At 45.1% G+C, this 13,631-nt stretch overlaps 2 protein-coding genes across 2 annotated transcripts; both read left to right on the forward strand.

Moving 5' to 3' along the window:
- Nucleotides 1-6,253: 6,253 nt before the first annotated feature.
- On the forward strand, nt 6,254-6,949 carry MELLADRAFT_62549 (uncharacterized protein; the record flags this gene model as incomplete). Its single annotated transcript, XM_007409130.1, is given in 3 exon segments — nt 6,254-6,328; nt 6,382-6,720; nt 6,740-6,949. 3 exon segments carry the CDS (start codon nt 6,254-6,256, stop codon nt 6,947-6,949), a joined length of 624 nt encoding a protein of 207 aa, XP_007409192.1.
- Nucleotides 6,950-7,153: 204 nt separating this feature from the next.
- MELLADRAFT_105783 (uncharacterized protein) lies at nt 7,154-7,775 on the forward strand (the record flags this gene model as incomplete). The annotated part of the gene is made up of 3 exons (XM_007409131.1): nt 7,154-7,225; nt 7,281-7,465; nt 7,592-7,775. The coding sequence occupies 3 exons, from the start codon at nt 7,154-7,156 to the stop codon at nt 7,773-7,775; spliced, it is 441 nt and encodes a 146-aa protein (XP_007409193.1).
- Nucleotides 7,776-13,631: the final 5,856 nt, after the last annotated feature.

Consider the following 13,631-nt stretch of genomic DNA (forward strand, 5'->3'; position numbering starts at 1 on the left):
GGTGCTTAAGTTGATTTGTAAGTTTATTAATTTGATTTGAAATCAGAAAGTTATTATATTGAGTTTGTTTAAGTAGCTTGTGATTTAATTATTCAATAATGTAATAAAAAAAGATAATTCAAGAATTTGAAACTTCTAGCATTGAGCAAAGAAAAGGAATGGGGATAGATCGATTTTTGATTTGGGTGTACTAATGTGTAAACAAAGGAGTTCAGTGGTTAGTATTGGTGTGTAGTGGGTTAGGGCGAGTATGTAAACTTACTTCCAAGAGAATGAAAGAGGAGTGGTTATCGATGATTGATCTCGATTTTTGATTTGAGAGGATGTGTGTACTAATGTGTGAACAAAGGAGTTCAGTGGTTAGTATTGGTGTGTAGTGGGTTAGGGCGAGTATGTAAACTTACTTCCAAGAGAATGAAAGAGGAGTGGTTATCGATGATTGATCTCGATTTTTGATTTGAGAGGATGTGTGTACTAATGTGTGAACAAATCGTCGATTTGAGAAAGGTATGTGTGTACTACTGTGTGAACATAGGAGGTTAGTGGTTAGTATTGGTGTGTAGTGGGTTAGGGCGAGTATGAAATGTAAACTTACTTCCTGGAGAATGAAAGAGGAGTGGGGTTGATGATCAATCTCGAATTTTTGATTTTAGAAAGGGTGTTATATCTGATTGATCTCGATTGTTGATTTGAGAAAGGTAGTTATCGATGATTGATCTCAATTGTTGATTTGAGAAAGGTAGTTATTGATGATTGATCTCGATCGTCGATTTGAGAAAGGTATGAGTTTACTACTGTGTGAACATAGGAGGTTAGTGGTTAGTATTGGTGTGTAGTGGGTTAGGTCGAGTGTGAAATGTAAACTCACGTCCTGGAGAATGAAAAAGTGTTTATTGATGATCGATCTTGATAAGGAAGGAGATGTGGTGTGGTATGGCTGTGTAGTTAGTTGATAGCAGGGTTGATGTGGCGCCTGGTGGTATGGCTGGGTGCAGTGGGTAGTGGTTGAGAGAAGTTGGTGGTTAGTGTGCGAATGAGTGGGTTGTGGTTATGCGAATGAGTGGCTTGGTGAGACTGTGCAGTTAGGTTTGCTGCTGTGTATCGTGTAGGCATTACATGTTAAACACATGTATAACCACATGTACACACAGCATCGAAGTCTACATCAGCCTACGGCTGTGTATACACTGTGGACTACAGCACACATATGTATATGTGTAGCCACCGATATGTGAGCTGTGTTCACACAGCTTCAACGGTGTGTACACAGTGCTGTACACAGGTGAAGACTGGTAATTCACACATCTAGGGCTGGTGTGATCACCGGCATGATCAACATGTAAGTTTTGTTGAAGGTAGAATGCCTGGTACGTGCTTGAAGGTGGTTTGGATACTTCTTGAGAGGTTGGTCAATCTTGATAGAACTTCAAAGAGGTCTTGGTATGTTTCGAGGATGGCCTCAGAGGCATCTGAGACATCCTAAACACATCTGGCGCTATATATGGGATACGTGCCGAGGATGCGTTACACGTCTTCCTCGGTACAGGTCCGAGTTTGTAGTGTACACGAGGTGGGATTGGGTGAAGTCAACATCCGCGCAGAGAATCCCTACGAAGAATTAAACACCAGCATTGTCAAGGCCATCCAAGACTTTTTCTATCTCCACAACCCCTTCGCGAAAATGTTCAAGTACGCAGGCGACGTGTTGGAAACACACCCAGATATTGCCCTTAAGCTGAAGGCCGTCAACACGGGACCAGATTGCCGTCGCTATAATTTTCCTACCACGGATGAAGTCGCGATGATAATTGAGGGCGAAGGTCTAACCGGCGAGAGGTCCCGAGACGTCATGCTTTACCCCCATCAAGGTGGTCAAGATACCCTTTCCGACCTTCACCCGGCGTACCTGGCCCTTTGTTACCCTTTCTTATTGCCTTTTGGTACGAAGGGTTTCGACATGAACTACCGTGTACCCGGCTCTACCCGTAAGTTCATCGTCAAGTGTTAGGAGCTGTCTCACACTCACATCGCTTTACAACAGGTCGTGGTGGCAAGGTTACCAACCTCGAATGGTTCGCACGCATCCTCTTTGACCGTCCCGACACCTTCTCCGCAATTCTCTCAGCGGGCAAGTTGCTTCAGGAAGTCATGGTGGACATGTACGTATGCGTTGAGCATTGGCGTTTACAATACATCCGTAACAACCAGACGAGGCTACGAGCCGCTATGTACAGCGGCGTCGTCGAGGCGTTTGGCCGCAATGATTTGATACCAAGCAAATTTATAATCCTACCGTCTTCCTTCGTTGGGGGTCCCCGCTCCATGACTGAGTTATATCACAATGCTATGGCTCTTCGGCAGGAGCCGGGCGAACCTGGCTACTTCATTACCATGACCACGAACCCACAATGGCCGGAAATAACACACCAACTGAAACCTGGAGAAACGTCTCAAGACAGACCTGACCTCATCTCCCGTGTCTTTCACCTTAAATTCCACGAACTGCTGCTCGACTTAACGAAGCGCAAACGTTTTGGTGAATGTGCGGTGTATGTCTATACGATTGAATTTCAGAAGCGGTCTTTACCTCACGCGCACTTGATTCTGATGATGAAGAAGGAACACAGGCTACGGAGCGCAGAAATGATAAACATGCAAATAAGTGCTGATATCCCCTGCCCAAAACGCAATCCAAGGCTCCACGACTTGGTAGGGCGCCATATGCTGCACGGTCCCTGTAAAGGTAGACCCTGCTGGAAAAACAACGGTTGCAAATACGGTTACCCTCGATCTAACTCGGAGGTTACCCAGGTATTAGAAAACGCGTATCCCCTATACAAACGCCCAGCATCCGCTCGCACCATAGCCTACAAAGGGCGTGTCTGCACAAGCCGCGATGTAGTACCATATAACCCTTACCTGTTGCTACGATTCGAATGCCATATCAACGTTGAGATACCCGTCAACACGAAGTCAGTAAAGTATCTTTACAAATACATAGCTAAAGGTCATGACAGGTCAGCGGCGTCTTTTACCTCGGCCGACAAGATTATGGGCCACGTTGATGGGCGTTATGTTAGTGCTTCTGAAGGTGAGCGCTCTACCACCTCTGACATTGATATACACTAATGTGATGATGTAGCTTGCTGGCGTCTGTTCAAGTTCCCGATGTCGGGTCAATACCCAGCGGTTCAGCGACTGGCTCTGCACCTAGAGGATGCACAGTCTATCACATGGCGCGACGAAGAAAGCCTGGAAGAAAATCTAGAAAGCGGCCGTGCTGGACGCACAACACTCACCGAATTCTTCCAACTTAACGCCGAGAAGCACGTCACAAGTACATTCAACGTACCAATTACAAGCCTTCTGTATTGCGAAATGCCTGCACACTTTACCTGGGATGAAAAACAGAATTGGTGGAAAGACCGAGCTTATAATACCAACACAATCTCACGTACCTACTTTGCGTCTATCTATTCAGGTGAACGCTACTATCTTAGACTCCTTCTCGCCCATGTCCGCGGTCCTACGAGTTTCGTCAACATTAGAACCGTAAACGGAATGGTCTGCCCATCATACCGACGTGCATGCCATGAATTGGGATTGCTACTGGGCGATGAGCACTATGCAGCTTCTATGATCGAAGCTGCATCGTGGCAAACTGGGGGTCAGCTTTGCAATTATTTCGCCCTCCTCTTAAAACACTCACCCCCCGCAAACCCATTCGCACTCTGGCTTGCGCACAAGCATGATCTTAGTGATGACTGCGAACGTGACATCAGGCGCGAGAACGACGACTTGCAGATCGACACCAAGACTGTGAAAGCTCTAGGTTTACATCGGTTGAGACGATGCTTGGCGGAGATGGACATGACGTTAGATGACGCTGGATTGCCACCAGAGGACACAGACTGCCTGCGATACCTTGGACCACTATATAAACCAAAGGACGGTGACGACGACGATGCGAACGCAAGCGCGATATACCTCGATGATGCAATACCAAAACTCAATCGGGAACAGCTTAACATATACACAGCAGTTACCGAATGCTTAGCCCGAAAGGAAAGTGGATTGTATTACCTTGACGGCCCAGGGGGGACAGGAAAGACGTTCGTCATGAACGCCGTACTCCATAAAGCTAACTGCGAGGGCATCTCATACGTATCGGTCGCATCTTCTGGCGTAGCTGCCCTGTTGCTACTGAAAGGAGAAACTGCACATTCGGCCATGAAAGTTCCTATCCATAACGACGACTTCACAACTTGTAACTTTAGTCCAACGGACAGGACGGGGAGGCGGCTTAAAGCTGCGGATCTGCTCGTTTGGGATGAGATCGCAATGCAGAATAAGTCCGTCATTCACTGTGTTGATCGCAGTCTGCGAGACCTACGAGGGAGTACCGCACCGTTTGGTGGCATGTGTGTTCTGTTTGGCGGCGACTTTCGCCAGACTATGCCGGTCATACCACAATCAACATGCAGCAGCAAGCTAACGCCTCTTTGAAAATGTCGCACTTATGGCCTAAGATAGATAAGTACGCTCTCCATACCAACCTCAGAATGCGACGTACGGACGGACAATCAAGCCGTGAAGCTGATTCGAACGCCGCTTTCGGCGAATGGTTGCTACAACTTGGCAACAGTACTCTGCAAGACAATGATTGTGGTTTGATCAACATTGATACATGTAACGTGTCAGGTATGAAACCAGATGAAGAGTTTGATCAAATGGTGATACGAGAGCAATACGAGGAGGTCGATGCTCTGGTTGCGCAGGAGAACTGGCAAAACTTGGGAGAGTATTATTCGGGGCGTTGTATATTGACTCCATTGAATGTGGATGTAAACGGTATCAACGATCAAGTTCTCAACGATATGGCGGGCGAGGAGACTGAATACCAAGCATTCAACATTCCCGAAGAAGAGCACGACGAGATGGTGTCTCCGGAAATTCTCAACTCATGTGAAATAGCCTCATTCCCAAAGAACGTTCTCAAAGTCAAACCCGGTGTGCCACTTATGCTACTCCGGAATCTAAATCTCGCGCAAGGCTTGTGCAACGGGACGCGTCTGATCGTAACCAAGTGCGGTATTAATGCTCTACGATGCAGGATCGTATCAGGTCGCCAAAGAGGCAAGATGGTAATGCTCCCCAAGATCAAGAGCCTTCACACTGCCGACGAAGTTATGCCTCTGTCTTTCTATTGGCATCAATTTCCTGTCACGCTCGCTTTCGCAATGACCATAAACAAGGCTCAAGGTCAGAGCGTTAATAGAGTCATGGTATCTTTACCAAACGACGTCTTTGCGCATGGCCAATTGTATGTCGCCTTATCGCGCTGTACTACTGCTTCCAACGTGCGTGTTACAATGAAACAGCGCGGTGGTGAGTCAGCATTGAACATCGTCCATAGAGAGTTCCTATCTATCTGATTTCTCATAACGTGTACTTTGTGTTTCTTATTGCATTACTTTTTTCATTGTGCCTCCACGTCGTTGCGATGCCTAGCACTATTTCATGTATAGCTACTTAACAGTTAGCAATGTGGAAATCGTTAACATGCCTTGCACGATGGAAACACATATCGTATGCATACAATATGCGCGCGATGATAAATTCTAATCACGTAACAACGCCCAACGTATCATAAGTCAGATAAAATGTTGCTCATGTTCAGGCAATTATACCCTTTCACGCGGAGGGCGAGCATTGGGAAAGACACAGAATTATGCTATGGTCCTCTGAAGTCTATGGCGTTGAGCTATTTGACTCAACCTACTGGGTAATTACACGGGGGCAAGGTCTGCTTTGCGTCAAGCCAGTCTAACCAGAACACATACCTGCTCCAGATCGGTGGCTTAATGAATCAGCAGTGGCCCATCTGTTCAACTGTCCTGGGCCCGTCGTTATTTCACTTTGGCCTGCTAATCCAGTACTCACGTAGCCCCGTTCGACATACATTGGCAGGCAATTGCCAATGCCCAACTAAATGTATGTCTCCGTTACGACCTTCCCTGACGTCAGGATGGCCTAGGCTGGACATAGAGCTCTTTGATGATTGAGGCTGGGCCGCTGCAGTACAATACGCCGCGTAATCGATGCACGACGTCAGCATAGTGATGGGGATATATAAATACGGTAATGAGCGGTGAGTCTACTAACATAGCAAAATCACCTTCAAGTTCTGTAATATCTTTCCTACACGCGTTATTAAATTGTCACACCCGAGAGTTTTTATCCTTATTTGCATATGACGACGACGAAAAGCCACCGCACAGCAAACTTCCCGTTGCGCTTTAGCTCCGTCTTTTGGACTAGGAACGATGTACGTACTCCTGGCTTGTCACAGAATTGTATAACCTGACAATCCTATCATAGGTCGAGCATGAGGAAAATGATGCGTTTGTATGTTTCGAGACGAACGTTATAATCAAGAAGGACGACACTCGCGGCGTGCCATTGATGGTGGCCGCCAGGAGAGACGAGTCCATTTTGCGGCGTGGTCATGCTTCCAGGATTGAGGGCCATGTCGCAGCGGGCGGGATCAACAGCGTGTCAACAATTTTCGAAGACGCAGACAACACCATAGAAATTGATCACGCGGAAGTCCGTGTTAAGAGTTTGGTCGATAAGGTCTCAGCTCACGGCGTGGGTCTTATTGTGGATTGGGATCTGCGCTCGGGACCAGATGAAGGCTGCTACACTGAGGTGATAAAGGTATTGCATCGTTGCATAGGCTCAACGGTACGAATTTTATTTCCAATGCACTCAAAAGACATGGCTCACGTTTCTTTACTGCAACAAGGCCCCGGGCGGCGAGCCGCCCATTGGTATTATAGTATCCACCGGCGTGCACTCTACTCCCAATATGGCTAAAGTGGCCCACGTCCGTGCCGTGCCGCGTGCTCCCTTCTCTACTCTGCACAACGCCTTCTCCAGACTGTAATTCAACACTCTCGCCATCCATTATCGTCCTATAGCACAGCCCTCCCGATTCGCCTCGAGACCAAACCTACATGGGCACCTCAATCCCCCCTCCAGCCATCTCGTTCACTCGCCAACTGCCTACCATGGCTATGCTGCTATATATAAACGTCCTCGCATCTGTCTCCCTGGCTCTTCACATCCCATACAAAACTCCTAGCCAACAATGCCATCACATCCCAACACAAACACGTCGCACGCCAACCCTAACACGCATCCAGACAATGCCAATGTCCATGTAAGTTACTCGGCTTCCTCTGACCACCCAAACGTGGCTGACAACATACACAAAGGCCCCTGCAGAGCGTGTGATTCTCGACCTTACAATTGCCACGAACCATGATCGTGAATCGGTGGCCAGGGCCCTTCATCAAGCATTCAACGACGTAATAGCCGCGTTGACCATTCATCATACCCTCAGCACACCTCACGATTTCTTTATATGCGTTGAGTACCAACGCCGCGGGCCACCACACATGTCCGTCACTTGCATCGTCCACTCCAGTGACGCGAGCATCGTCAGCTCCGTGTTCCAAGCCTCAACTGTATGTACATCTCGTCTTTATCAGGCCAAACCTATTTCGCTGACCTCACATTGCCACAGGTTTCCGGTCCCAATCGATTGCCTTGTGCCATACTTTAGACCACCGCCTGAATACGTACTGCATCATTGTTCCCTCACATTGTCTGTTAGTCTTTGTAATCCAGCTGCAATTCAGCATTTTTGCTACGTAAAACCTTTACTTGATGCTTTAAGCCGAGCTTTGCTCCAATACTCCGAGCCATAGCCCCAGACTTAGTTCACTCGCTCGTTTCTTTGCTTCGGCCTGGGAATTCTCTTGCATCATGGCTTTATTTTTCAACGCACTACGCATCATTTACATTGCAATTCAGTCACAATCCACTTTTTATTATACAATATTGTTACACTGGCCCCGTCGCATCAAAAAAATACAAAAAAGGGAGATAAGTCTAAGCTTTAACTAAGCCATGAAACAAAACATTAGTCGTTTTATGCTCTGTAACCCTTTCTGTGAGAATTACTGTGGTTGCCTGCCTCGAAGTACAGCGAGACATCGCCACGTACAACTGCCCGTGAGCAAAGACTGGCGTCGGGAGGACTACACACACCTGGGTTAGCGTTTGCCCCTGGGACTTGTTGATTGTCATTGCAAACGCAAGCGAAATTGGAAATTGAAAGCGAAAGAAAGATATTGGCACGCTCTCGTTGCCCGGATGATGCATTCTCATTCGCGGCAAAGACACACACGTCCCCCGTTTTGGTCCTGAAACAATCACGCATTGCAAAGCGTTGTCAGAAGTGTTCGTGATCAACAGCCTTGTACCGTTGCATAGTCCCGAGTGCAAGTTGAGGTTTCGCAATAAGATTACCACTGCACCGACTTTCAGACTTAGTTCGTGGTTGGGGAATCCGGGAGGGTTGAACGTGTTCAACACGTCGACACTCACGTGCGAGGCGTACTCCTCATCAAGACTGTCCAGGGAGGAATAGTCTCGTTGGGAGGTGCTCAACCCGCGAAGTACCATCCCATTCAGATCGGCCACTGTCGCATTCAAGGTTGTTATGATCGCTTGTGTTGAATAATACTCAGCCAATCGTCCCCAAGCCCCCCGCCGTATCAAGTTGTCCGCGGCAGAGTAAAATGGATTGACCCATCTTCTGCTAAGTGCTTGACCGGGTTTGATGCTAATAACATTAACGTGTTCAAGCTTGATTTCTTCGACGTGCTCGTCCTGAAGTGCGCCTGATCCCAACTGCAATAGCCACTTCCCGTACTCCGCGTTCTGTGGGTCATCCGTGAGACGCAGATTTTTAGTCAATTCATACTCCCTCACATGTTGCCACAATTCGGAATGCTTGAAGCATGCATTTACTGTATCTAGCAACCCTCCATGGACGACAACTGGAAGCGTTTGTCGAAAATCGCCGGAGAACAGGATAATAAGCCCTCCAAAAGGCTTGTCAGACTCTCTTAGGTCTCGCAGGCTTCTGTCGACACACTCAATCGCATGCTTATGCTGCATCGCGATCTCGTCCCATACGATGAATTTCGCTTCGAGCAGTGCCTTCCCCACAGCGTCGTTTTGGCTGAAAGAGCAGGTCGAGTCGCTATGTACGTCTAAAGGTATTCCTAGGGTTGAATGTGCGGTGGCACCATTTAGCAGCAAGAGAGCTGCAACACCTGACGAAGCGACTGCGAGGAACGGGATTGATCTTGAGTTGCAATAATGCAGGCAAGCGTTCAATAAGAACGTCTTACCACAGCCCCCCGATCCATCCACGAAAATTAACTTCCCTTCATCACCTTCTACCGCCATCGCTACAGCATCGTAAACAGTCCCCTGCTCCTCTGTCATCGTCAAGCCAGCTTTGATAACGTACTCATAACTGGCTTCCGGTGATGTGTTCTGCTGATCAACGTGCATGTTGCAGCCGATCGTGGCTAGCAGGTCTTCATCTACGCCGTCCAAGCCCACGTCTTCCAGGGTCTTCCCCATGTATTCCAAGGATTTTCCCATCAATGCCAACCCATAATTTTCAATCTGCCTCTCTGTCGGCGCCAAATCTGGTAAACACAATGCCAACTGGTACCTGCAATCATCTGTAAGGTCTTCAATGTGGTCATCCCATAATTGTTGTGGATTGGACGGGGGACTATGTACCAAAATTAAACCAAACATCTCCCGTAATTGATGACCCGATTTCCAAACCGCAGCCTCAGTCAAGCAGGCATCGTAATGAGCGTCAGACATCAGAAGGCCCATCGCGTCGGCTGCTCACCTGTACGTTGCATATAATTGCCCATCTACTGTCCTCAGGTCCTGGAAAGATGTTGGCCCTCGTACTGAGGTCAGCAGCAGCCTCATATAATACCGGTCGCCATGCCCCGGTTTAGCAAAGTAAAGGCGACTGATCGATCGAATGTTCTTCTGTCTTCGCACCCAACGTTTGATGCTCTTATCCCACCAGTAGTAATCTGTCATCTCGGTGTAAAGGAGTCTTCTGACGGTGAAGTTCATTTTGCCGACCAATTCGTCATTACGGCACATCCGGAAGAACTCCGACAGGGTCGTTCTCTCCGCTCGACCCGACTCGATCGCGGCCCTCAACGAAGCGTTGCTTTGAAAATACACCATATTCGTGTACTCGTCGTGCAGGGCTAAACGGTTGACGGCGGGATGATTCCCGGAAAGTGGCATCTGGAGCAAACGCACAATGGCTGCAGACGGAGTCAGTATGAAGAAGTGTCTGGAATAGGAGCTGATGACAAACCTTCCGGCGCTGCCAGGTACCGCCCATCAACAAAATCGGTGACTTCGTCTTCAGTCTCTAAAGCCAAGGCCTGCCTGTCGTGCCCTTTTGCAATATATTTGTAGAGATATTTTACCGACTTCATACTGGTCGCAATCTCCACTTTGATGTGGCACCGGTACTTCAAGAGTAAGAACCGATTATACGGGACAATATCACGATTGGTATACGTGACGCCATTCTTGATAAAGCTTCGTCCATCATCAGGCCGTTTGTATTGGGGATAGGAGCGTTCTGTCATCGCAGTGACTGGACTGAAAGGTTGGGGATATCCGTACTTGCATTTTGTCCCGTTCCAGCAGGACTTCGTACTGTCGCAAGGCCCGTGGACCATAGATTGAACGACCAATTCATAAAGCAATGGATCACTATCGGGGTCAGGGATTGTAGCTGAGACTATCAAGTCAACTTCATCGGGAGTCCTAGGCGTAGTCGTGGCATCGTTAATCAGGACTAGCATATCAGCGGCGGGCGCCGCTTCCAAGATATCACATTGCAGTCAAACCCGTGCAATTGCATACCTGTGCAACTGCATGATCAGCCTTTTTGCATAGGCCAGGACTTCCCCCGACTTGGTGTGGGCTAAAAGTTGGATTTATTCCATAATTTTGTCAAAAATGATAATGCATAAGGCAAAATCCAAAAAACAGGTCTTGGAAGCCCAATTGCATAGCTTTTACTCCAAATACAGGATAAAAAGTACATAATTATGCATAAATCTTGAGACCTAAGTCTCAAAGCCTAACTCAAAACTTGTGAAAATGCATAATGTTACGTATTTTGGCCTATTTCCGCATATATGAATAACTTTATGCATTGTAACCTATCCTGTATTTTACCTCACTTTGCATAACCCGTGAAATTGCATAGGCCAGATGTTCCCCCCAAATTATACAATTGCGCAGGTTTGACTGTATGTGGATGGCATATGTTGGATGCCTTCTAGGGAATACAATACCCTTCATGATTGATCTTGTGATGACTCTTCAAGAAATCACTTTGACAGAATTCATATGAATCAGCAAAGATGGAGTTTTATGATTGACTTTATTAAAACCTTACTTACCAATGTATATCAACAACCCACCTATCAATGATTGTGAATGACAGATATACACACTCAACACTTTTTTAACATAATACCAAGGTTTATGTGTCACCAATGTGAGAGGAAATACTGGATGCACTTAGGTACCTGGTTATTGAATAGGTTCCTAAGCCACATGTATTGGATCTATGATTCAGAAAATATGCAAGTCCCACCATGGATCAGCCTTGTATGTTCAGCTTTATTTTTTTCTAGAAATGGAATAAGAAGTTGGATAAGAAGAAAATGAATCTACTTTGATCAGGGTAAAGTTTGTATAGGTACAGTAGTATCAATAGTCCCTCTCAACCCTAAAGCTACTTCCTGTGTATGTTCTATATCATTTTGGTTTTCAATCAAGACTTCCAAAATTCTCCATTGCCAAATTACTTCCCATTTGCTTTCTCAATAGGCTGATGGGGTTTGAATAATAATCAGCTTAAGTTTTGAAATTACTCACTTTCAAGGCAATGATGGCATCTGCTGGAGGAATTAAATGGGTCCGCATACAGCTCAACACCTCATCTGCAATCACTTCTTATTTGTATGAATGGTGTTGACAAATTGTCTCAGCTTACAGTTTCAGAATGAAAAGCACAACTGTGATGAAGAAAATGATGTGAAGTCATTGCATCATCTACTTTTGTGCTTGTTATTTCAGAGAGACATCCATTCACGTCTATTGTTCTGAGGTGAACTATGACAGTTCAACTGGGTTAAATTAAGAAAGGTAACTGAGTAACAGCTTATGGATCCTAATTTTGTAAATTTCATATTTCGGATTTGAGTTTCCCATGGTCTTGAAAGCATATTGACCGTTGCTGAGAAGAGTTGATGAAAGTTGTTTGGTGTAACACCTGTCTAGCCAAAGAAACCCATTTGTACAAAGTATGAGAAAGGAGGTCAAAATCAATCATATCAATGTCATAGAACCAATGGAAAGTTTCTTACCATCAATTGTAAATTCAGGTAAAACTTTGGCTGATGGGATCAAGATTACATTTAAATCTTCTGGTGATGATTCTTTTGAATTAGATGCTACAGATCCTTTTATCTGGATATCTTTCCACCATTAATGCATAAGCAAATTTTCATTGATGGTTAACTTTAAATTTCCTGAAATGTTGCCTAATCCAACTCCTGCAATCACCACTTCACCTGATGAACCTAATCCTTGTCCGAATGGAATTTACTTTGATTTCATCTGATTGTAAGATGTATAATGCCACTCTTGTGATTAAATTTTGATATGGATCTTGGTTCTTCATTTGATCCTAAACCTTCATAAGTTAATTTACTTTTGATGTTAAGTTTGAATCAATTTGTCAGTTGATAGTCAAATGAAATGATAAAGCTAATCCTAATACATCAAAACCCGGTCCTATATTTGCAGAAGTTAATGGAACTCGTATGATCCACTGTCAAATCAAATCTAAATCTCAAGTTAGATTCCATCAAGATTCCAATGATGAATTGCTATGAGAGCTTAAAGAGAAGTCTACTTTACAAATCGATTTCATTGGTTCTTCTTTGAATGTTGTAGCTTGTCAAGTTGAGATTGAAAAGAACCTTTACAATCTGATTTGATTTAGTTATAATTAATAGGATGGTGTTTTCCATCTTGAATCATTTACAACATATTTAACAATCTTAAGTCTATCTTTTGATTTTAAATTTCCAATTTCTAAAACCTAATAACCAAAACCAACATCCAACCAAATCGAAAGAACAAAAAAATCAGTTTCAAAATCAAGAAGAGAGAAAAAAGAGAAAGTCAACAAACTCCTCCATGATTAGCAGTTTCTTCTTTCCAAACCGGTTCAACACCTTCATCATTTGATTTATCCAATCCTTGATTCTTTAATTCATTTTCCACAAACTCTTCTGCACTTTTATACGGTTTATCTGTTACTACATTAGTCACGAGTGATCAAGTTGATACTCTTAATCCTATATGTCTTCATGCAGTTACTTCTGGTACTGTACTACAAAAAACCCAAACAAAAATAATGATTTAGTGTTTTTTGGTGAGTTTTGTTGGAGTTGAGAACTTGAGACTTACGACATTCGTACTACATCTGCTCGTGTACTTCTTATAAATTTTCCTTCTGCTCTTGTTTCATAAGTCGGACCTGAAACCTACAAAATTAAATCATTCACTCAAAGATAGGATGAAAGGAAAATCCAATTTGTTAGTTCACTGAATAATAATTAAGTTGAAAT

The sequence above is a fragment of the Melampsora larici-populina genome (assembly GCF_000204055.1).
Source record: "Melampsora larici-populina 98AG31 unplaced genomic scaffold MELLAscaffold_15, whole genome shotgun sequence".
NCBI lineage: Eukaryota > Fungi > Basidiomycota > Pucciniomycetes > Pucciniales > Melampsoraceae > Melampsora > Melampsora laricis-populina.